Source organism: Ambystoma mexicanum, chromosome 3p, assembly GCF_040938575.1.
Source record: "Ambystoma mexicanum isolate Mex_15411 chromosome 3p, UKY_AmexF1_1, whole genome shotgun sequence".
Taxonomy (NCBI): domain Eukaryota; kingdom Metazoa; phylum Chordata; class Amphibia; order Caudata; family Ambystomatidae; genus Ambystoma; species Ambystoma mexicanum.
The window spans coordinates 1168667196-1168690072 of NC_090925.1; the positions used below are offsets into that span (position 1 = coordinate 1168667196).

The 22877-nt window shown below is 45.8% G+C and overlaps 1 protein-coding gene across 3 annotated transcripts in view; it reads left to right on the plus strand.

Annotated features, from left to right (window-relative positions):
- Positions 1 to 22877, plus strand: part of DDX46 (DEAD-box helicase 46) — a 1330317-nt gene that overhangs the window by 897619 nt on the left and 409821 nt on the right. For all 3 annotated transcript variants that reach the window (XM_069652574.1, XM_069652572.1, XM_069652573.1), the window contains exon 15: positions 8309 to 8471. In XM_069652574.1, the coding sequence (XP_069508675.1) occupies positions 8309 to 8471 (163 nt within the window). The remainder of the gene's footprint in view (positions 1 to 8308; positions 8472 to 22877) is intronic.

Genomic DNA, 22877 nt, shown 5'->3' on the forward strand with positions numbered 1-22877 from the left:
AGTAATGAGAGACTTCCTATGGGGCCCCACAAGGCATAAATTACCTATTAATACACTGTCACTCCCATTCGAACAAGGCGGGTAAAATTGCCCAGGTTAGAATTGTATTACTTAGCAGCACACCTCAACTGCCTAGCCAAATGGATGGCAGATGACCAGAATGCGAAGCACACCTTACTTGGGTCTCTGATACATCCGGTGCGGTTAAAGAAAACGCTCTGGCGCCCACCTGCCACACTATATGCACAACCTTTATTATTAACTGTAGGTAGGAGGATATGGCAGAGGACATGGAAAATTCTGAAGACCCCCCCAATCCCTACACACCTCATAGGCCCATATTGATAGGTGGAAAAGCAGGGACAGGAAATCCACACAATGAGGCGCTGGGAGGAGGTGGGCATTGCAAGGTGGGGTGACCTGTATGAGAATGGTACCTATAGAGTTTTCTGACCTCACACAGAGAGGGGTTGTCCAAAGGGCAATTCCTGAGACACATGCAAATCACCAAATATGCAAAACTAACCTGGCAGGACATAGCTGACAGAACCACAGTCAAACGCTCTTTTATCGCTCATGTATGAGTTGGAAGATGGCTGGAGGCCTGTGTCCCGGTTGTACAAAGCCCTTATGGAAGGCACGCGTATAGACCTTACGCGGCTAAAAGCTAGGTGGGAGACTGACCTAGGCTTAGCTTTCACGGGTAAGCAATGGCAATGGGTGCTCGGCCATGGTGGAAAAGTTTCACGAAATGCAAGGTTTCGGCTCCTGCAGATTAATGTGCTACACCGAACATATTAACTCAGGCTAGGGTCGCCAAATTCAGCAAGGAAGCGACATCCAATTGCCCCAGGTGTGGTAGGGCGGAAGCACACATGATGCATATGTTTTGGCAGCGTGAGTCTGTGCAGAGGTTCTGGAAGGCGATTAAGCACACCAGTGTAAAGGCAGGCATCACAAGGTATCAATGGTCCCCACAGGAGTGCATTCTGCTAATGTACTCCTGGGTTGGTAAACAGACACACGGTCAGGTTCATGGACTTGGCTTGCATTTTGGGCAAGAGATGCATAGCTATGACGTGGAAGTCGAGCAAGGGACCAAAATATATGGTCTGGCTGAGTGAGATGCGACACTGGTGTTTGGCGGAAACTGCGGCTTGGGGCAGGGCCATAGATGTACATGGTGGTGAAGTGGTCCCCCTCTTTGAGGCATGCAAGTCCCTGGCTAATACTGCATTATACCCCTCAGATGACAAACCCCCGTAAACTTTGGACACCTGATACATGGTATACTCACCTATTTTGTTTACTTTGCAGCACGGACTTTGTGGCATAGAGACTTACACCTATACCGGAGTATGAGTTAATACTAGTGGAGGTGGGGTGAACCGGAATTATAATGGCATAATTGGTTGGTTTTCAGTTTCCTTTTGTTCTTTGTTGCTTTCTTCCTTTGTTCCCCTTTTCCTTAGTACTGTTCTTTCTTTTTTCTTCCTTATTTCTTCACTTAAAGAATGTCGCATAGCAATATGACGTGTATAACTGCCTTCTGTCTCCTTTTTGATTCTTATTCTTTAGGCTTGGTGCCTGTTGGCCTGCTTATTTGAAAATGTTAATAAAATACTTAAAAAAAAAAAAAAAATACCTAGATTTGGATGGACTTCTAAAGCCTTGAAACCTCTGAAAAGTATTACAAGTCTTGAAAAGTGCTTACCTGCTAATGTTGATGGTGTTCATTCATTGTATTCCTTCCAACAGAACATTCTGAGTAACTAGAACAGTGGTTTTACTTACCTTTGAGTTCTTATATTGATTTTCTATCGTCTATTAGTTGAAACAGTACTTACCTTTCTAAAGGTGTGCGTGGGTGTATATATTGGGTTCTTTGCACTAACCTACAGCCCACATCTCCCTCATAAGATAAGCCTGGCTGCTCTGCCATTGCTACCACTACCTTGAGTAGTACAGGCTTATACTAGAAGTTGCAGCTCTGTATTCCCAGAGATCAGCTTTGACAAAGTCTTACCGTAGGGAGTTTTTCTCAAGCCCACCTAATAGGATACAATGAGTCCACAAAGAGCAACACTTGTTTATCAAAAATAGTTACTTATAAGGCCTTTAAGTTACTCTAAGCATATGATTATCACATGTATTATCAATCAAAACCATATATATATATATTATTTCTGAGACTTGTGGAATCTGCTTAGATCACATGCTGTGCATAGGGCGACCTCTAGTGGAAGCTGCGGAGTATTACAGTTGTTTTCGAAACTCGAAAAAGGAACGTCGACAGGGCGTGCCAGTAATACTATACCCAGTGTGATGTCCACTGTACCCATGATCACTCACGCATCGAGGTCCCTCGGATTGTTTTTTTTCCGCCATTCTAGACGGACGCGTGTAGCAGAGTTCCTCTTTCGCCGTATAGCCATTACCTTATTTCAATTACCGATAGTTCATTCTTTCTATCCTTTATTTCACCGACCATCGAAATATTGCATCGGTGAAGACAAAGAGACTTCACGTCGAAGGACTACCGCGACGGACCGTTCGGCCTTGGAAGGCCGTCCCGGTCCTCAGCCCATACAGTAGGGAGAGAGGGCATTCTAGGATGTATATGCCCCTTTTCTTACACTACTTTTGCCCAGCTGCCATATTTTGTACTTCTGGACAAGACCCCCTTTAAATTCTGCCCCAAGTGCAATAGAACATTTCCGTGGTTCGATGAGCATTTATTCTGTAACTTGTGTCTCCCAAGAGACCACGTCGAGGCTTCTTGTGGAGCGTGTAGGCTCTTCAAGCCCAAGACTTTAAAGGACCAATCGACAAAACGCTGGGCCCACTACGCTAGGCAACTCAAGGCCATGGAGGTAGAAGGTGCTTTCAGTTATGGCAGCAACGCCGCCGTTTAGGACGACAAGGGCAACTCGGTAGCTTCGGCTACCCAAGCGCAGGCCACCAACCACGGAGCACAGGCCGGCGGCCCTGTTTTGGGGATAACACCCAGTGGCGGAAGCGCTACACTTCCATCCACCACTAAACACATACTCCCAGGTCGAGACTCGACATATGGGTCGAGCGGTCGACAACGCACGACACCCAGGGAAAGGTTTGTTGAATCCCTGTCCTATGAGCACTCTCGCTCGAGATCACTGCACGACAGGACTCTACCGTTAAAAGACGGCACGGGTGTCGCACGGAAAAGTTTCACTGAGGGCAGTTCGTCCCCAGACGATGCCTCAGCCCTACCAGCACCGAAAATCAACGCTCTGCGTCAGATCCGGTATCAGGCCCCAAACAGTTGGTTAAAAGCTGCTCGGGTGCCGGGGGCGGGGGATAAAGAGCACAAGAAAAAGTCCTCTAAGACTCCTCGTAGGGATAAAACCCCTCGTAAAGAAAAAAACTCGAATCTAGGCCCATCCCCCATAAGGATAAACCTCTAGAGTTTAGGCCTAAACGTTCTGGGGTTATTCCTCCCACAGATGAAGATTTGGGACTACCTTCCCAACCCTTGGTCATCCCAAGTTCAGCAGAGCGGTCATCACAAGACATACAGTCATGAGGAGAATGTCCTTTATTGCCGATTTCTACGAAAAAGACCCTGCATATTTCGAGAGTTTCTACTCCACTCCCCCCACTACTGCTCCCTGTGGGTCACAAGTCTCTGCTAAACCTTCTCAACCCTCTACTAAAAGGTCTTGTCCCGAAATTCCAGTGCATAGCACAGTCCTAGAACTTTATGACCCGGACTCCGAGCACGAAGACCTCTCTATTTTAGAGGCAGCCGACCCTCAGTACGATGAGGATGCAGCAGACCCTTATTATGGGGACGATGAAGACCAAGACGCTAACCCAGATGCCAATATGTATTCTATGGACTCACCTATTGATCAGGACCCCCCCCCAATCACTGATTCCCCAATTGACAACCAGCCCCTTCTAAATGAGGTGCTAGCCAAGTTGGCAGAGCACTTTCAAATAGAGACCCAGGAGGTATAAGAGGATAAGGATTTTGTAGAACAAATCCTTGGGGACAAGAAGACTGGCGCAATTTATTCCTCTCCTCAAGTCAATACAGCCGTCATTAGAGACCCCTAACCTCGCAAAAGCTGTAAATCCCTGTATAGAGAAGCTATTTAAACCCCACCTTCATACCCTCTGTACATTAGAGGTCAACTAAGGCCAGACTGGCTAGTCGTAACTACAACTAGGAAAAAAGCGGGCACCCCCCCCCCCTTGCTTCCTCCCGAGGCTCCGCCCAACAAGGAAAGCAAGAAGCTTTATACTATGGACAGAAAGGTTGCCTCCTCCGCGGCTTACCAAACCAGAATTGCAAACAACGCAACACTCTTGGCCAGTTACAATTGCCACAAATGGAAGGAAGTGTCAGCCTTACTGTCCTCTGCCCAGGAACCATGAAGTCCCTTTTAGCTAAGGGGGCCGCAGATGGAAGAGTAGTGTCAAGTTGCTTACTTAAAACCATCCTTTACGCTACGGACAACGCCGAAAGGCTTATTGCTCAGCGGACCGTTATTAAACGTCACGTTTGGCTGAGACAATCCGGTTTCAAACCGGAGACGCAGGCCATCCTGATTAACATGCCTATTAAACCCTATGTGCTCTTCCACAAGGCCGTCGAGGACGCCCTTAAGACAGCGAAAGAAGAGTATTACACACTTAAATATTTGGGGCAACTCACCTACAAGCCACCTGGCCAGAGGGTAATGGCAATTTTTGCCTTTTTTGCGGCCTAAATTCACAACGGGGGTCCAATTACAATCAAACCCAAGGGGCGCCCTGGGGAAATAATAAAGGTCGGTCCTCCCAAAACTATCCTAGAGGACCGCGTAGATCCTGAGGTTGTGGCAGGGGCAACTCCGCTCGAGGGGGGTACCCCTCCACAAAAGCAGTGACTATCCAGTTCAGGTGCTCTCCCATGCCTCTCCAGTAGGAGGGCACATTTCCAGCCTCACCCATGCATGGGAGGGGGCTCACCTAAGACAGATGGGTGCTGTGCGGATGATGTATAGAACTCCTCCAACTACCCCAGAACCACCCACCCTCCCACCCCCACGGCAAAAGATTCATTCAAAGGAACACCAGCGTATCCTCCTTGAGGAAGTTGCCACACTTCTACTAAAGGACGCTATCGAAATCGTCCAGGCCAACCAGGTAAACAAGGATATTTATTCAACCTACTTCCTTGTGCCAAAGAAAGATCTAAACATGCGCCCAGTATTAGATTTACGCCCTGCAAACAAATATGTAAAGCCACAAAAGTTCCGCATGACTACGCTATCAGAGGTAATCCCTCTACTAAAAAGGGGAGATTTCATGGCAACACTGGATATGAAAGTTGCCTATTTTCATATTTCAATGTTCCCACCGCACAGAAGATTCTTGCGTTTCAAGATGGCAAACCAGCACTACCAATTCAAAGTGCTACCCTTCGGGATAGCATCTGCTCCAAGGGTATTCACAAAGGTACTGCTGGTGGTGGCAGCACACCTGCGCAGGGGTGCAATTCCAGTTTACCCTTAGCTGGACGACTGGCTCATTACGGGGGAGTCCCCCTAAGTTGCACGCAAAACATTCAAAAGACTATCAATCGTCTTTCAATTGGGCTTCTCAATCAACAAGAAAGTCAAGCCAGGTGCAAAGCACAACCAAACAGTTCCTAGGAGCTGTCTTAAACACACAAGGGGTTAGTCTTTCTGTCAGAGGAAAGAGTCCAAAACAGGTTGTTGCAAATACCACATTAAGCCGGCTGCCAGATAAGGGTGCGCAAAGCAATGCGCTTGCTAGGCATGATGGCATCTTGCATTTACTTGGTTCCATACGCACACCTGCGCATGCGACCCATGCAGTGATGGTTGGCGAAACAATTTATTTATTACATTTTGTGTGGGAATCCTCAATCTCCAGGCCCCGTGTGCAGGCCTAGTTTGCCGGCGAGCACTTCCTGCTCTGCCCTCTCCCTCCCGCCTCCCATCCCGGCCACAGCCTCTGATTGGCTGTTACTCCCGTTGTTTGGGTCTAGTGACTCCGGACCCCCACCCGCTTCCTTTTAACATCATGGAAGCAGGTGAGCGCAGTCCTTTGCCCCAGTACCCCTATCTTGCCCATTTTGTGTGGGAATCATCCATCTCCAGGCCCCATCTGCATGCCTAGTTTGCCGGCTGAATTCCGGCAAATAATTTCTGAATTCCCCTGGCGTGGTGTCTATGCTCAGGCCCCCAGAGCATCCCATATTTATTTTACAAGTGCTTTAAAAAGCACGTGCAGCTCACTCGACGACTTCTTCTCCCGGTAGCCCCATTGCTTCCTGACTACCTGTGCCCGCCTTCCGCACCACCCCCACGACCGGTTTGGTGCTCTGCGCGGTCATAAGGAACACACGGGGCAGCCCGCTGACCGTGCAGCCCCCGCGGCTAAGGGCTCAAGGCCAAGGGCGGCACCTACATTGGCGGCTCCAAGATGTGTCTGCCGGTGTCAGCAGGGGAAGCCTGAGAAGCCGGCAGTCACCAGACACCAACAAAAACCATAAGTGTGGCATGGGTGAGGTGTAGAGCAATTACTCTACACCAGAAAGCCCCCGCCACTCTACCTTACATTTCCATAAATAGACTTAACCCATGCATACTCAGAAATGTTTGTGACCACCAACCCAAATCTCTCCATGACAGTATTGAAAACGTTGCCTTGCATAGCATCCTAACATACTAATCAATGTTAACAAGTGTCACAGCTGGAGGAAATTGAGAACATTAGTCTGCACAGACAGGATTCTAGTGTTTGTCTCTGCACGCCAGGTTTGGTCCCTTTGTTTGTGTGCCTTTGGCGGGCTTCAGGACTGAAGACTGCCTCTGGCGTCTGAGTGTCTGGGGTGGGCAGGAAGTGAGTGAGGTGCCAGAAACTCCCTGTGCTTAGTCTCCTAGGAGACCCAAATGCACTCTGGCGTGATTGGCTGGCTGACTGTCCGGCAAGAACAGCCACCCTGCTGGGTGACTGACAGCTAGGCTGGAATGAAAGGGAGAAAACTGTTTAAAAGGCGAGTCTCTTGGACTGGAAAGCAGTCAACCACTGGAACGAAAGAACCGAAGACAAGCTGGAAGAGGACGGCTGCTCCAACTCCTGGACTGTTGATTTGCCTGGTGAAGCTCTGCTGCAGGTCCGAAGTGCCAAACTCCATTCAACAGAGAAGCTCCTTCAAGGACGTCTTCTTCCTTTGAGTTGGTGGGACCAATCAACTCATAAGACACCTGGATACCATTCTCAAGGCTGGTTAGGATTAACCAGGGACACCAGTTTGTGTTCTTGAATGTACAGCTACTTGGACTGAAGTGACCATCTTGTTTGCTTTCTTCAAGGATCCCGTGCAGAGCAGGAGTCCCCCAACATCCTCCCTCTTGTCCCCACGACGGAGGCTCAGGAACAGCGAGATCTGCAGGACCTGCCAGGTACCACGACTTCTGCAACATTTGTTTCTTCATACAATGGTACTGTGCCAACCCGATTCAGAGAACGCCACTGTCGCTGTGAAAGTTCGTGAAACTTTACCAACTTGCAGGCCTAATCAGCTTGTGACCTGACAAATGATCCTTTTTCGTCTAAACTACTTGTGAGAACTTTTGCAAAGACTTTACCGCTTGATACCAGAACTGCTCTTTCCTATCCAGACTTACTTTTGTCCTTTTTGCTCACTGCTAAGTAACTGAACTGCCATTTAGCTCCTATTTCAGGGGCGCTCAAACTGTCTGAAAAGCTTAGTTTTGTATTGAAGTGTATTGGTATATAATATTAAGTTGCCTTCTTCTAAATGATTGTGTAATAAATTACTAAGTGTTTTTACCAAGAAACCTTGAGTATAAGTGTCTACTTGAACCACTGTGATTGAAAGTCCTCTGTATAGCTACTTGTACTGCTCACATTCACTCTTGAGATAAGCCTGGCTGCTCAGCTCGCTACCAAAAACTGTGTGGTGCAGACTTATGCCAAAGGTTGGTTTGGCTGACACCTGTAGTCCTAATTGTGTGTAGTGGTCCTATAGGGTACTGCCAGCAATTCTGCCTAATCCACAGCATTGGGGGAGAGGCAGTGTTTTCATGTGGAGAGGAGAAGGTGGAAAGGCTTATGATAGGTTCACTGTGCACTGACACCTTATCAGCATGACATGCTTCGTGTGAACTATCACTTTGACAATAAAGGGACTAGCAGCAATTTGGAGTGCGAGTTGGTGCATCGGTTGTGTAAATGAAATAGTTATTGTATGTAACATATTCTTTTCATTTTCTGTTTGTTGTAGATTGTAATAGAAGAGGATAAAAAGTTCTTGAAACTGCTGGAGCTGTTGGGAAATAACCAGGAGAAAGGTTCTGTCATTATCTTTGTCGATAAGCAGGAACATGCTGATGGGCTGTTGAAGGATTTAATGAGGGCATCATATCCCTGCTTGTCACTGCATGGAGGTAATTAAGCATTCAGCCGATGTGTTTAATTGGATGTTAATAGTATTACATTGCATACTATTTTCTTAAATTACCTCTTAAAACCTGGCAGCAGTTAATAGGATATGTTTAAAAGACAAATGTTCTCCTAAACGGCCCTTACTTGCTCATTGGAAAAGATGAGCTGAACCTTTTGACAGTGCCCCACCAGAAATTCGCCCACAGGGTTAGTTCACGAATTATGTACTAGTTAAGGGTCAACTGAGTAAATTATGTGTTTATGTTTGGGTATTAATAAAGCGCAGACGTTTGCTGCATGGCACCTTGGTGCTATTGGCTAATCATGTTTCAACAGAGACCTATTTGTTGCATTGTGACCCATTTATGGCTCAAGTATAAAAGCATAGCCTAACATAAACACACATGCACTGACCTTTGATTTTGTGGATTTCTAACGCCCACCAAGCAGACTGAACTGCATTCGGGCGCTGATGATTGCTAAGGTTTGTATCGATCAGAGTGACCAAGGTAATCACAGTGTAGCGGCTGTTGTATAGATTTCTTAAATTTACTTAAAGAGGAAGGTTTTGAATGCCTTTCTAAAGCTTTCCAGCGATGAGCATGAACGAATGGTAAGTGGTAGGCGATTCCATACCTTTGGGCCAAAGGCCGAGAACCTCCTATCCCCATTTGAGACCTGCTTAGTCTGGGGTATGGACATTGGCATTTTATCTCCCGATCTAAGATCTCTGGATGGCTCAAGATGGTGAATCTTGGCAATGAGATATTTCGGTGTGTTATAATAGCACTTGTGCATCAGACAGGCTATCTTAAACTTTACCCGATCCTCCACTATCAGCCAATGGAGAGATCTCTGTGAGGGTGACACATGATCTCTTTTGCCCAAATGGGCTATCAGCCTAACTGCTGCATTCTATGCCCTTTGAAGTCTCATCTGTTTGGTGGGTATTCCTGTCAATAGGCTGTTAGAGTAATCGAGATGGGAGTCAACGCCCCTACGACCACAGCACGGTCTTCCGTTGCCACAAATGGAAGCACATTCCTAAGCATGCGTAGTGAATAATATACGGCCTTTACCTTGGCGCCCACCTGGGCTTCACTGCCCAGGTTCTCCAGCCATATACATCCCAGATTCTTTACTTTCTTTGAAAACTGGATATCTTCCCCCAGGACACGTGGGGTTGTCTCTTGTTTTTCGGCCCTCAGCTTACTTCCAGCACTAAATAGGATAACCTCTGTTTTGGCAGCATAGCTGATTGCATGCCATCCATTTTTTATTTCCTGCATGCACTGATCAATTTTTTCAAAGGCCTCCTCTATATTCTCTGTTTCCACATAAATCTGGGTGTCATCAGCATAAGAGTGAAATCTCAATCCATACTTCTGTAAGATGTCAAATAGTGGCCGGATGTATAGATTGAAAATCAATGGTGACAGTGCTGACCCCTGTGGGACTCGGCATTTTAACCATAACAGTTCTGATAGAAACCCTCCCAGTGTTACCCGCTGAGTCCTATCCTTCGGAAATGAGCTAAACCATTTTACCACCACTTCTGAAGCCCTTCCCACCATCCCAATCCGTTGGAGAATGATTTTGTGATTAATAGTATCGAACGCCGTGGATAAATCCAGCATCAGCAAGATTGTCGATCTACCTCTATCCGAGGCTTCCAGTAGATCGTCCCAAACTGCTAGTAAAGCAGTTTCAGTTCCATGATTAGGCCGGAACCCTGACTGACATTCATCCAGGATATTCTTATTATCCACAAAGTCCTGAAATTGGCCGCAGACCAGTTTTTCCAAGATCGTAGTCGGCCAACATAAATTGGCTACCGGGCGGTAACTTTTAAAGACTGTTGGATCTAAGTTTGGCTTTTTCAATAAAGGTTTTACCAGTGCTCCCTTCAGGGCATTTGGAACATAACCCTCCATTAAAGATTTGTTGATAAACTTTGTTAAGAATGGCGCAAGATTTGCTGCCAACCGAATAGCTGTACATGCTGGTATAGGGAATGCCAGATCCTTGGCAGGTTTCAGTTGGAGTATCTGGGTCAGCACCGTTTCCTTATCAACGCTTTTGAAATAGCTCTCAGCTTCGCCCTTAGATCTTTTACCTCTTCTGGGGGCTCCTCCCAGCTTTCTTCCATTTTCACTTTGGAAATATTTTCCTGGATATCCTGAATCTTTTCTTCAAAAAAATGGTTAAATTTGTTAGCCTGTTCCTGGGAAACGATGGTAGGGGCTGCCATACACATGGAATCCCTGAACTTTGCTACTACGTCAAAAAGAGCTATGGCTTGATTTCCTGCTAGTTTAATTTGTCTTTGGAGGAACTATTTATTTATTTGCTGTTAAGAGAGATAGTTTGTATTCCTTAGACAGGACTTTCACCCTCACTGCGTCTCTATACTGTTTGGAAATCCTCCACCTTTTGTTAGCCTAGGCGTAACTTTTTACGCATAAGAATAAATGCCGGTCTAAACCATGATTTAGACTTTTTTGTCACTTTTAATTTTAGAGGTGCATATTTTCCACAGATCTCCTCCAAAATCTGTCCCCTTCTTAAAAAAACTCTTCACAGTGAAGCTCGGAATCAAGCTTTTCCAACCTTGATTCTACTTCCTCTCCTGGGATCTTATCCAGATCCTCCGACTTTCTGCTCCATACTGGAGTGGTTTCCCGTCCTCTCCCCTCAAGTAATTCCTTTCCCCCTAATTCGAGTACTTGCATGTAGTGGTCTGGCCACAAAAGCTGCAAAGATTTAAGGAATCGAATCACATTCCCCCTCCCTGCTAGTAAATCTAAGAAGTGTCCTTCTTATTTGAAGATTCTTTGGTGATGATCTCTAAGATATGACTATCCAAGATCTCTTTTAAGGCAACAGAGTTAGGATGTACATCATCCATCCAAATGTTCCAATCCCCCACGCACAGGAGCTCTTTATATTTGCTTCCTGTTAGGGTGAGATGAGCAGCTAGTCTGTCCAGGAAATCTCCCAGTGGCCCTGGTTGTCTATAGCCCAAAACCACTTGTATAGCCCTAGTGTGGGATATTAGAATAGAGAAATCTCCAAATTGTAGATTGTCATTCCAATCTAATGTTTCCATGTGTGAGATATTCATAGATGCTTTGATAATATGACACTTTTTATGGAGATAGCCGGTATAACCAATGATGAAGAAATATCACTAATCTTTTTAGAATGTAGATGCACTTAACAGTGCCTAGTTCTCCCCTATATTTACCATCATGGCAAATTTGTTTGTCTAGGGGTGTCAGGGCTAAGGAGTTGAAGGCAATAGGAATTGTTCAGCTTACATTCAAGGTTTCCTATTGCCATGGTTATCTCCTCCAATGAATGCCCACCATTCACAGAAACTCATCTAATGTTCTATTGAACCAAGTGCGCGCATGGCGAGTCTTTGCGCGCGCGCGCATGGCGAGTCTTTGTGCGCCGCGTGTCTTCGCATGGCCCTCGCTTGGCACTAGTGTGGCTTGGCACACTCCTGCCTGTCTGTGTGCCCTCTCATGTTAACATGGTTTTCTACAATGTGGCCTGGTGGCCAGATTTTAGTAGGACATCCTAGTTATAGTGAACAGGGGAACTCTGAGAGGTTAGCCAAAACCCAATCAAGGTAGCAATGGAGAGCAATCAAGGCCCTTCTCGGGAAAGTGTGAGTGGGGTCAGGGGTCCACATTGAGTCCACTCAGTGAAGCACACTAATTCAATGTGGACAGGAATGTATAAACATATTTATTCTAGGCCTTAAACGCACACAAAAAAATTTATCAAGTAGGTGATCTCGCACAAAGCTCAATCAACATATACAATCACTATAGTTCCTTAAAATGACTTCAATCCATAAAGGAGGCAAGTAATGTGATGCAGTAAAATGGAACCAAGTCACAAGTGTTATTCCCTCGCTTCTGCAGTCCAATCCCCATGAGTGGGGCCTTGTGCCCAAAAGTCACAATATTTCTCCTCAGAATGTTCCTGATGCAGGCAAATTATTTGTGTTGATTTTTCAAAAGAAGGGATGCAACAAAGGTACTGGGTAAATAAAATTAGTTCTTATCTTTCAGGTTTTACTGCTCCGGTGCGACGACCAAAAAGCAGTGGACTGGAAGGCTACAAAGGGACTTGTTCTCAATGTTATCCTATGGAGGATGAGGGAGACAAATGCTTTGCGTTTACTTACACTGCTGACTCAGATTTTCCCATAGCACTGGATGGGTCGATTGGGGGGCTTGGGGTGGGAATTGGGGGCGTCAATGGAGTGTGGGGTTTGCCTCCATTGGTTCCAGTGAGAAGGTGTCTAGGATCTGCAGGTGCAAGGATTCTTCCGGTTGGGTACAAGAGCAGAGTGCAACCCTTGGCAGTGGAGGAATGGAGAATGCACCGATGCAGACCTCTTCAGCATACTTCACGGGACTGGCGCAGTCGAGTTACAGCGACAGCCACTGCACACAGATGGAAGATGCCCTACCAGTTGCCGTTGAAGTCCTTCCAGGATAGGATCTGTTGAAGCTGGGAGGCTGAAATTCAGCTGGCGACCACCAAAGTTCTACTAAACAGAGAGGATGCCCTATGTGCTGAAAAATTCAATAAATGTGTTTCAGAAAGCGCATGCTGAGGACCAGACGGTGTGGTCTTATTAAAAATATATCATTTTATTCTGTCACAATTCATAAAATACATCATTTTTGAACAATTCTAAGACAACAATTCATTTGAACTGACAGGAATGTACAGTAAGGGGGTTTTCTTGGTTTCTATTTGAAGACAGTTGGGGACTTAGTGGCCCAATTTTAACAATGGTAATTCATTTACCCCTGTTTTTTTGCATTAGGAGGTTAACTAACCCCGAGCATCTTGGGTCTGAGTTTATAACAAAATTGAAGTTTGCTCCCCATTTATGAAATAACGGTAGCATACTGAGGGAGCTCAGAGATTGTGTTTAACAATGTTGCTTTTTTATGTTTTTAAGCATTATTTAATGTTTTAAATCATGATGTTGTTTTATATGTTGTAGCACTGATAAAGCCTTTGAATAAGTCTACTAATCCTGAAGAACACGTTTACCATTGGTTCTGTAAAATCTGGCCAATTGATGTCAAGTCGAAACTATACAAAAGGAAATCAAATGATGAGAGGAATACTCCTAGAATAATCTTGGATGCTTATAGTTGATACATAATGGTGGACTGTCAAAGTAGGAATATTACTACTGTAAAAGTTATTTAGAATGTCTCTATACAAACTAGATTTGATTGTGAAGATGAATGGTAGAATGGTGTGTTAGTGATATACATATAGGAGATATGTTTAGACAAAAATGCACTATTTGCAAAAAAACTTTTGTTCACAACAATATGTTGATTGGAAATTATTTGTTGTCTTATAATTGTTCAAAAATGATGTATTTTATGAAATTGTAACAGAATAAAATGATATATTTTTAATAAGAACACACTATCTGGTCCTCAGCATGAGCTTTCTGAAACACATTTATTAAATGTTTCAGCACATAGGGCATCCTCTCTGTTTAGTATATATTGAACTCACCCCAGATGCCCATGTAGGGGTCCCCACCTTTGTTTTTGGACCACCAAAGTTCTGCCTGTAAACTCAGAGCTGCGACGGTTATAGCGAGGTATCCCACTACAGAGCTGGTCAGTCCACTGGGTGGGCCAGGGACACTCCCGAAGGCTCATGGTGGATGGATTCTCGTAGACATCAGGACTGGTCAGTGCCATCAGTCTTGACGTATTCGAGGATGTGCGGTTGAAGCACTGCACAGGGTCTTTGCAGATCAGGTATTCCAACAGGGCTTTACCGTGCCAGACGCAGGGAGGGATCCTGGGCATCTTCAGGAGTCTTATTCAGATCCTCTGTCAGCTGTTCTTCTACAAGGGATTCTTTGCCCCAACGTTGATCTGAAGAAATGGCTACAGAAGTCCTCCTTTTATAAAAAATCTAGCCTGCAAGCTGTGATGAATTCTGCAGAGTCATCACAGAATCCCAGCCTAAAGTCCCCTCCCATGTGGCCAGGGAAAGGCAGACGCTACCTGATCCTAACCTTGAGGGTGTTATTAGGAGGGAGGATCACATGGGAGGAGAATGCTGTCAAGGGAATGTGTTGACTCCGTCAGGAGAGACGCAGTATTCATCCTCTTCTGAGGATGAGGTTTCCCTAATGCCTGAATATTTAATGACATGTTACAGTCAGGCTTCCCCTCCCAGAATTACCGAAGGTTCCAAGTGTTGGGTAAGAATTAGTGCAGTCCAACTGGTGTGGGACTACACAAGACTTATCTCTTGGTATTAGGTAACCCACCTTTTAATATAGGCCTGTACTACACAAGTTGGTAGTGTGACTGAACAGCCAGGCTTATCTTAAGAGGGGTAATGTGAGCTGTACAATGAAATCAATAAACATAAGTATCCAGGTAAACAATTATACACTTAGTTATAATAAATTAATGATTTATTTATACACAGATCTTTAAAGCATTTCTTTAAAAGCAGTAATTAGCTGTAACATTAATTCCAAGTTAAAATTTAATTAAAGTGAACAATAAAGCTGGTGAGTAATTTATTCATATGTTACACATGTTCCAGCACCCGGAGGTGACGTCATTTGAGGTCAGTATAGCATTTATATAGTATCACCTTTGCAATATGGAGTTGTTTTAAGGAAGGAAAGTTTTAGGTTAGATCAGAACAGACTGATAGGTTATAAGAATAGTGGCATTCTCCCAAAGGGATGCAGGCAGTCCATTATCTCAGCATTACAGTGTTCAACATTTACAACCTGTAAGGGAACAAGCACTGTCAAACCCAATAGGTTCAGAAGGTCTTGAGGGATTCAGGACATCCAAAGTCAATGGACGAAGTCAAAGTTCTGATGCTCTTCTTCTTAGAAAATTGTTCCTAAATAGTCAGTGTTAAAAATATAAATTGCAGCAACTCCAGAGGCGTCCCCTTCGGAAAGCACAGGCTGTAAGACCAGTGCAGGTAAGTTGAGGTCAATTTAGTGTAGGGTTAAATCGCACCCGAATGGCAAAAGCATAAAGCACCCCAAGCCCACCTTTGAAATGAAGTTGTTCCAGCTGGTTGCCTTCACGATGCAATGCAGTAGATCCTTGTTCTTGGTCGTGATGACGAAAGGGAGGACGTCTGGAGTGCTCCTGCAGCACTACAGGGAGAGGGGGGAGAGACTCGGCAGAAATGGATTTCCGTCGATTCAGCGGGTCTTTGTGGTTTTGGCGCCTTTTTCTCAGCGCCAAAGAAGAATGCAAAACTCTAGTTAGGATTTCCTTGATCCCTCGGTCCTGGACTCTGATGAGGGGACTCTGGATACGGATTTCTTGTTTCTGTCGAGTCTTCTGGTTGCCCACAAAGATCTGGCTGGATTCGGACTTCAAAAGACAATGCACTCACAAGTGGCGGAGGTATTGGGCTTCTGCAGCTTTGGAAAGTCGCAGCAAGTCGGGGTTGTGCCAAAATAGTTTGTCTCAAGGCTAGTTGGTCCACTGGTCCACTTTTTTGATTATTATTTACTATACCTGAAGGATCCGGGACTTAAGTGCATGTCTACCCCTTTATTTACAATGGCCTCCAGGACAGCCAGCCTGCCAATAGGAACTGGTTTCACTCGGGCACACCTAGATACCAAGGACAGGGACGTTTCGCGACCCTCCCTCACTTCCTGCCTTTACAGACACACTGGAGCCTGGGCAGGCTTCAGGGCTGAAACCCGCCAAATGCAATTCACACAAATGACTCAATCCTGATGCAAACAACAAAGTAAAAGCACAGAAGAAACTAATTAACAAGAAATGGCAAAGAAAGAAGACTGGCCATTTTGAGAAAATGGTCACTATTGGGTGCAGCACTGCAGCTGAGGTATCGGCCTGCAGAAACGTGTCACTAGGTAGTAAAAAAGAAACCACTGCGACCAGCCATTCAAGTGAGTTAGTGTAACAAAATGTTACATGAAGAATGGGGTAAAGGAATTACTATGTATCCCCCCCCAGCACTCCACATAGGGTGGTGTGCGTTGCACCCATAATGTAAAGATAAGACAGACATGGTCATCTTACTATTCTTGGGATCAGTAGTTCACCCTACAAAATGTGTTTAAACATTAAGAGAAGTCCAAGGGATTTCTCTGTGGCACTGCACAAAAGGTGCTCTGGGTCACAGAGCAAAAGCAGATGCCTATGAAGTTTACCAGAGTCCATAAAACAGTAAGAAACATAGACAATCATAGTCAGGAAAACACAGGACTGAGTGAGGAAAAGGTCCAACTCAGTTGGGAATAAAAATTAATACACCACGAGCCCAGCAAAAGGGCTGGGGATCCCTAAGGTTAACGGGAATTATCACAGAAATGAAAATTCTCTTCAACACTCATCCCCACCAGACTAAAGCTCATCAACTCGTCCTTCTCTTCTGGAATTATCCCCAGCAACCTCAAAGAGTTTTGGTTTATCCCACTACTCAAAAAGCAATCTCTGGACCCCTCCATACCCACCAACTACAGACCCATCACCACTGTCTTCTTCCTGCTAAAAACTTTAGACAAGGTAGCTTACCTTCAAATACAGCAATACCTAGAACAAAACCACCTCCTGGGAGCCAGTCAGTCTGGCTTCAGACCACAACATTGGACTGAAACAGCATTGATCGACCTCAAGGCACAAATCGACACTCTGAGACAATAGCAAAACCGCTCTACTACAACTCCTTGACTTATCAGTGACGTTTGATTTAGTAGACCATAAAATACTCTGCAACCACCTAGACTCGGCAGCCCACTTCTCGCAAGAAGCGATAGGCTGGATACAATCTTTCCTAAACAATAGGACCATGCATGTCTTTTCTACCTCTGCATCTGCTGGCTTCATTCCCATCACCTCCGGGCTGCCCCAGGGATCTTGTGTTTCCCCCACGCTGTACAACGTTTTCACGAAGCCTCTTTTCGATCTCGATGGCCTTGGTATCACCTATACTAACTATGCCGATGATACCCAGATCCTCATACGGCTGACGGGAGATTACGACAAGGATTTGGCCTTGGTGAATAGGGTGTACCTCTGCATCCAGGCATGGATGGCCTCTCATGGTCTGTGCCTGAATGATAAGACCAAGCTCATCATCCTTGGCACCACCCTCAATATCAACAAACTCGGTCATATCTACACAAGCTTTATCATAGGTGGAAACACCATTAAGGTAGCCAAAGAAGCCAAAACTTTAGGCTTTTACATAGACGCCACCCTTTCCTTCAACAAACAGGTCAGCGCCATGGCCTCTCTACAGCCTATACTTGTAAATTAATTAAGAGTGGCCAAACCCTTCCTCTCTACCAACAGCTGCACCACCCTTGCCAGATCCTTAATTCTGTCAAAACTGGATTATTGTAATGCCCTATACCTAGGAACCAACAAATACATTACAAACAAAATCCAGATTTTGCAAAATAATGCTCTTAGAGCAGCACTGAGCATCCCAAAAAAGGACATATCTCCAACATAAGGAGAGCCAATAACTGGCTCACCACAACTGACAAAATCTTACTAAAAGTAGCCTCACTTGCACACAAGTGCCTTAATGCCGCCCCACTATACCTCTTAGACAAATTCAAGAGATACTCCCCTAACCGACCCACTAGAACCGCAAACTCCAACCTCCTTACAGTGCCTAGATTCAAACGCTCTAAGCCGGAGGAAATAGTTTCCCGGTGAAAGCTGCCCGACACTGGCACTATAACCCCCCCCCCCCCCTGCAACCCCTCCCAACCTCCCTCCGCCTTAAGGGTAGAGCAAACATACCCTCACTGTAAGTGCAACTACATTCACTGGATTAAGGAAAATGACGGCTAACTCCACCCCTGCCTATCTGCCCTCACCCACTCAGTGACCCAAAGCCCCTCCCTCCTGTTTACATAGTGTAAACTGTTAATTGCATTTATTCTGTATTTTATACTCTGAATTCTCCCATTTGTATATATATTTATATCAATGTAAAGCAATGTAACCAAGCTGAAAATATCCATATTGCTTTCTGCGCCCTGATACCCCTGGGTCTGGCACGCATTATAAATAATAAAACAAAGGACAGGGGGATTTAATCTACTCCTGGATGAATCTCTTGTCCCCGTTGTTCATACTTTCTGGAGAGACCTTCAGCATTTTGGTGCTTGGATCCTGACCTATGCTCAGTGGTAAAATCAAACCCTTGGAGGCTGATCGACCATCTAAGTAATTTAGGATTTTCCCCCTTCATTTACATTAACCATCTCAAGGGTTGGTGGTCAGTTTGAATAAGGAAAGTAGAACCATACAAGTATGGCCTAAACATCTTCAAAGACCATACAATGGCAAAACACTCACGCTCTATAGTTGCCCACCTTGTTTCATGGTCCTTCAGTTTCCTACTGATGAAGCAAATAGAGTGTTCTCTGCCTTGCTCATCCAGTTGACTTAATACTGCACCTATCCCTGTTTGGAAGCATCTGTCTGTACTATAAAGGATTTCAGTCAGGAGCTCTTAAGACTGGAGCTTTACAGCGAGATTGTTTAACCCCTGCGAATGCCTTGGCACAGTCCTGATTCTAGCTGACCTTAGGACATTTTGGAGAGGAGATGACATTCAGGGGAAACGTTATGGTCCCATAGTTCTCAATGAAGTTTCTGTAGTAGTACCCATTGAAACCTAGGAAGGCTTTCACTTGGGTTTGCGTGTTGGGGGTTGTCCAGTCATGTACGGCTTGTACCTTACTAGGCAAGGGCCTAATCTCATTACCTCCTGCCTCATGTCCAAGGCAAACCACACTGCTCTGACCAATTTGACATTTACTTGCATTTATGGTCAGATGGGCCTGTCCAAGAGCCTGCAATACATATCCAAGGTGAAGATGGTCTTCACAAGTGGGGCTGACTGTCATCCAGGTATGCCATGCAGAAGTCTTCTAACCCATTCAGAACACGTTCACCATCCTTTGGAATGTAGCAGGTGCATTCTTTAGTCCAAAAGGCATAGCCCTAACCTGGTCTAAGCCTCATAGGGTGGAAAATGCAGTTTTCTCCCTGGCATGGTCTGTCAGTGCCATTTGTCAATAGCCTGAGGTCAAGCCAAATGTACTGAGGAACCTGGCAGATCCAAGCGTGTCTACCAGCTCATCTGTCCTTTGTAAAGGATGGTCATCAGCCTTTGTGACTGCATTTAGAGCTCTCTAGTCCACACAGAATCTCAATTCTTTGTTTCCTGCTTTTGGCATTAGCACAACTGGACTAGCCCATGGACTGGTAGATGGCTCTATAACCCTGGTGTCAAGCATCTTGTTAACCACCTCCTTTATGAGTTCTGACATCAGACATTCTGTAGCCCCTGCTTTTGACAGGGAGGATATCCTGCTGGCCCCAAGGGGTCAAGCCTGGTGTCAGAGAAAACGGGGAGGCAAATTGACTTAACAGAGCTTTGCACTCCTCCTGTTGCTGCGGAGTCAGACCTGAAGAGTTACGTCTCATCTGAAGGGTGATCCCTGAGGAGATCAAAGAGATGCTCACCCTCCTCCTCTTGATCAGATGCTAGAAGCAAAGCTCCCAGTTCTGGACTAGAGACCTAGGCTTTCAGAAGGTTAGTGTGAGACACCCTAGGGGCCTCTTTGTGGTTGCCAAAGTCCACTAAATAATTCACCTCTCCAAATTTGTCTCCAACCTTGAAGGGTCCTACCCATTTGTCCTGCAATGCCCTCTGCCTTGCAGGAACCATAACCAATACTAACTGGTCTGCCTTCTGGCCATTCCAAAGTTTGATCAGAGCCTGACCAGCTTTCAGGTTTTCTGTTGCTTCTCTCATCAAAAGTACCATCCTCCTCCTGAGGTCTAGCACATAGTCAGTTACACATACTGGATTCAGGGACAGAGGACTTTCCAAACCCTCTTTAATCAGGGCCAAAGGGCCTCTGACTGGATGACCATAGGGGTGCTCAATCCCCGCTCTAGCTTCAGGCACCTCTTTGTAAGCAAATAAAAAGCATGACAGTAGAAGATCACACTTTCATCTCAGGGATTCTTCTAAGGCACCTATCATGCTTGTTATGTTAAACCTCTCTACGAATCTGTTTAAGGATGGTAGGCAGTTGAGAACGTGTAAGTCACTCCACAGTTCTTCCACATTGTCTGCTTTTAGTGGGACATAAAACTAGATACCCTGTCAGATAACTTCCTTAGGAAACCTAACCCTGGTAAAAAAAATACCAAGGAGGGCCTAAGCCACTGCTTGGGCAATAGGTCCTCGTAGGTGAAGCCTCAGGGTACCTGGTAGCATGGTCTACCACAACCAATATAAATCGATTGCCTGAGGAAGTAGGCAGGTCTAGGGGACCAACAATGTCAATCCCCACCATCTCAAAAGGAACCCCCAGCACTGGGAAGGGCACTAAAGGTGCCACATTCTTTCAGCCGCTTTTGGTGTGGGAGCTTCTACAATGTTTACAGCTGCACCCATCTTGGACCATCAAAAGTACAGAGAAGGCCTCTTAGGTCTTCTTGGCGCTCAAGTGACCAGGCAGAGGTATCTCGTGTGCTAGTTGAAGCTTAGATCTCACCTACTGGGGTACTACCAGTCGCCTGAAGTCCCCTGGGGTAGATTTTGTAGGCTCACTGTAGAGGAGTCATCCTCCCAGTAGAGTCTATGCTTCCTTGGCTCTTGCCCTTCCAGCTGGGAAGCTGTCTGTCGTCTCAGACCTTCTAGAGAGGAGAGCTCTGTCTGTCCTCTGCTAAAATCTGCCCTAGAGGGCCCACCTTCTGCAAGCAAAGTCGGCAGCTCAGGATGGTCTCTAGGATCCAGATCTTCTAAGTAGGGAAGGGTCTCATCCAGTTCTGTTTCACCAGTAGCTGGGTTTTCAGGAGTTGGTTTGTCCACCCACTCAAGGTTAGCTGGGCATGGGGTCACTGGGGGGAACTGGGGGGACATGGAACAGTCCCCTCAGGGAAGTCCTTGTCTTCAGAGCAGGTTTGGGTTTGAGACCCTTTTTCTTTCCAGATACTCTGAATTTCTCCTTGTGTCTTTTTTTGCTAGAAGTGGAAGGTTGGCCTGTCTGCTGGTTTGATGGGCTAGATTTCTCCCTTACCTCAAACTGAGAGTCTCTCAAGGTTGCTGCTCTGGCCAATCTTGTCAGCTCTTGTTTCTTTTTGCTGGAATGCCTGGGGGTAAGGAGATTACTCAGAGTTTTCAAGTCTTACCCAACAGAACTCTCCCAGGTACTTCAGATTGCACACTAACAGGAATTTGTGCAGTCATGTTATTGCACTGGATGAGGGCTAGCAAAATAAGAACATCCTCAGATTTGAAGAAACTCATCAACCACTGTAATGCTGAAATGAATGAACTACCTCACCTCTTGCAGGAGGAGTTTTCAGAGGGGGAGGAACAACTGCCAGTGCAACCTAAAGAAAACAGTCCACACTGGTAACCAATAATGGAAGACGTGGCAGATGCTTTCAACCCTACTCTTAATGTAGTTGATGTGCAGAATTATGGACGAGTTCCAGAGGAGACAAAAGGCAAGACTACTTGTAACCCACACAGTCCCAGACAGTCCAAGTAAACAGGCCCTCGTGAAGCACATCACCAGTGCACTGTATTGGAAGCATGTCTCCTAGGGGTCGTGCCACTCACTGCTGCCTCAGCGTTCTTCATCAGTTAGCAGCCACCAAGGACAACGTTCACACTACGGCAGATCACCCAGGCCTCAAAAAAGGAGATGCTCTCCATCTCCTCCAAGGTCTTCACCTCAAAGAACCAGAATGCACAATGCACCCTCAATTACCACAGCTTCTGAATGGTCTGATGACCTCCCAGACAACGTCTGGGAACCTGACGATCCTTTTAGGGAGTTTTCTGACCCTGACACACAGGACGACGAGGCGAAAGGTGAACTGCCTTAGGACACTCCAGACCCAGGCCCAGACAGTTGGGATTACATTGTTATCAAGAAGCAGAGAAAACGTGACTCACCAGTGGGGGCCTCACCCGCGGACGATATCGTCTTTATTCACTCCATCATTGCCAAGGCGGCAGAAATCTTCAAGATACAAGTCACCACAGAGGAAAAAGCATCAGTCCTCTAAGTGCACAGAAGAAACCACGCACCATCACCACAATACCAATACTAGAGACTATTTGGGACGCGGGTGAGAAAATCCTTGCTACTCCTCTTCTCACTCAGGCACTGGTGGCTAAACCGGGGAAAAGGTATAAAGCCCTGGCACCATTGTGTCTTGGAGGCCATCCTAAACCTGACTCTGTTATCACGGTGGTGGCTAGGGAAAGACTGCAACACCTGGCCTCTCCCCTCACAGCTCTGCCCGATAACTGGGGACGTAAACTAG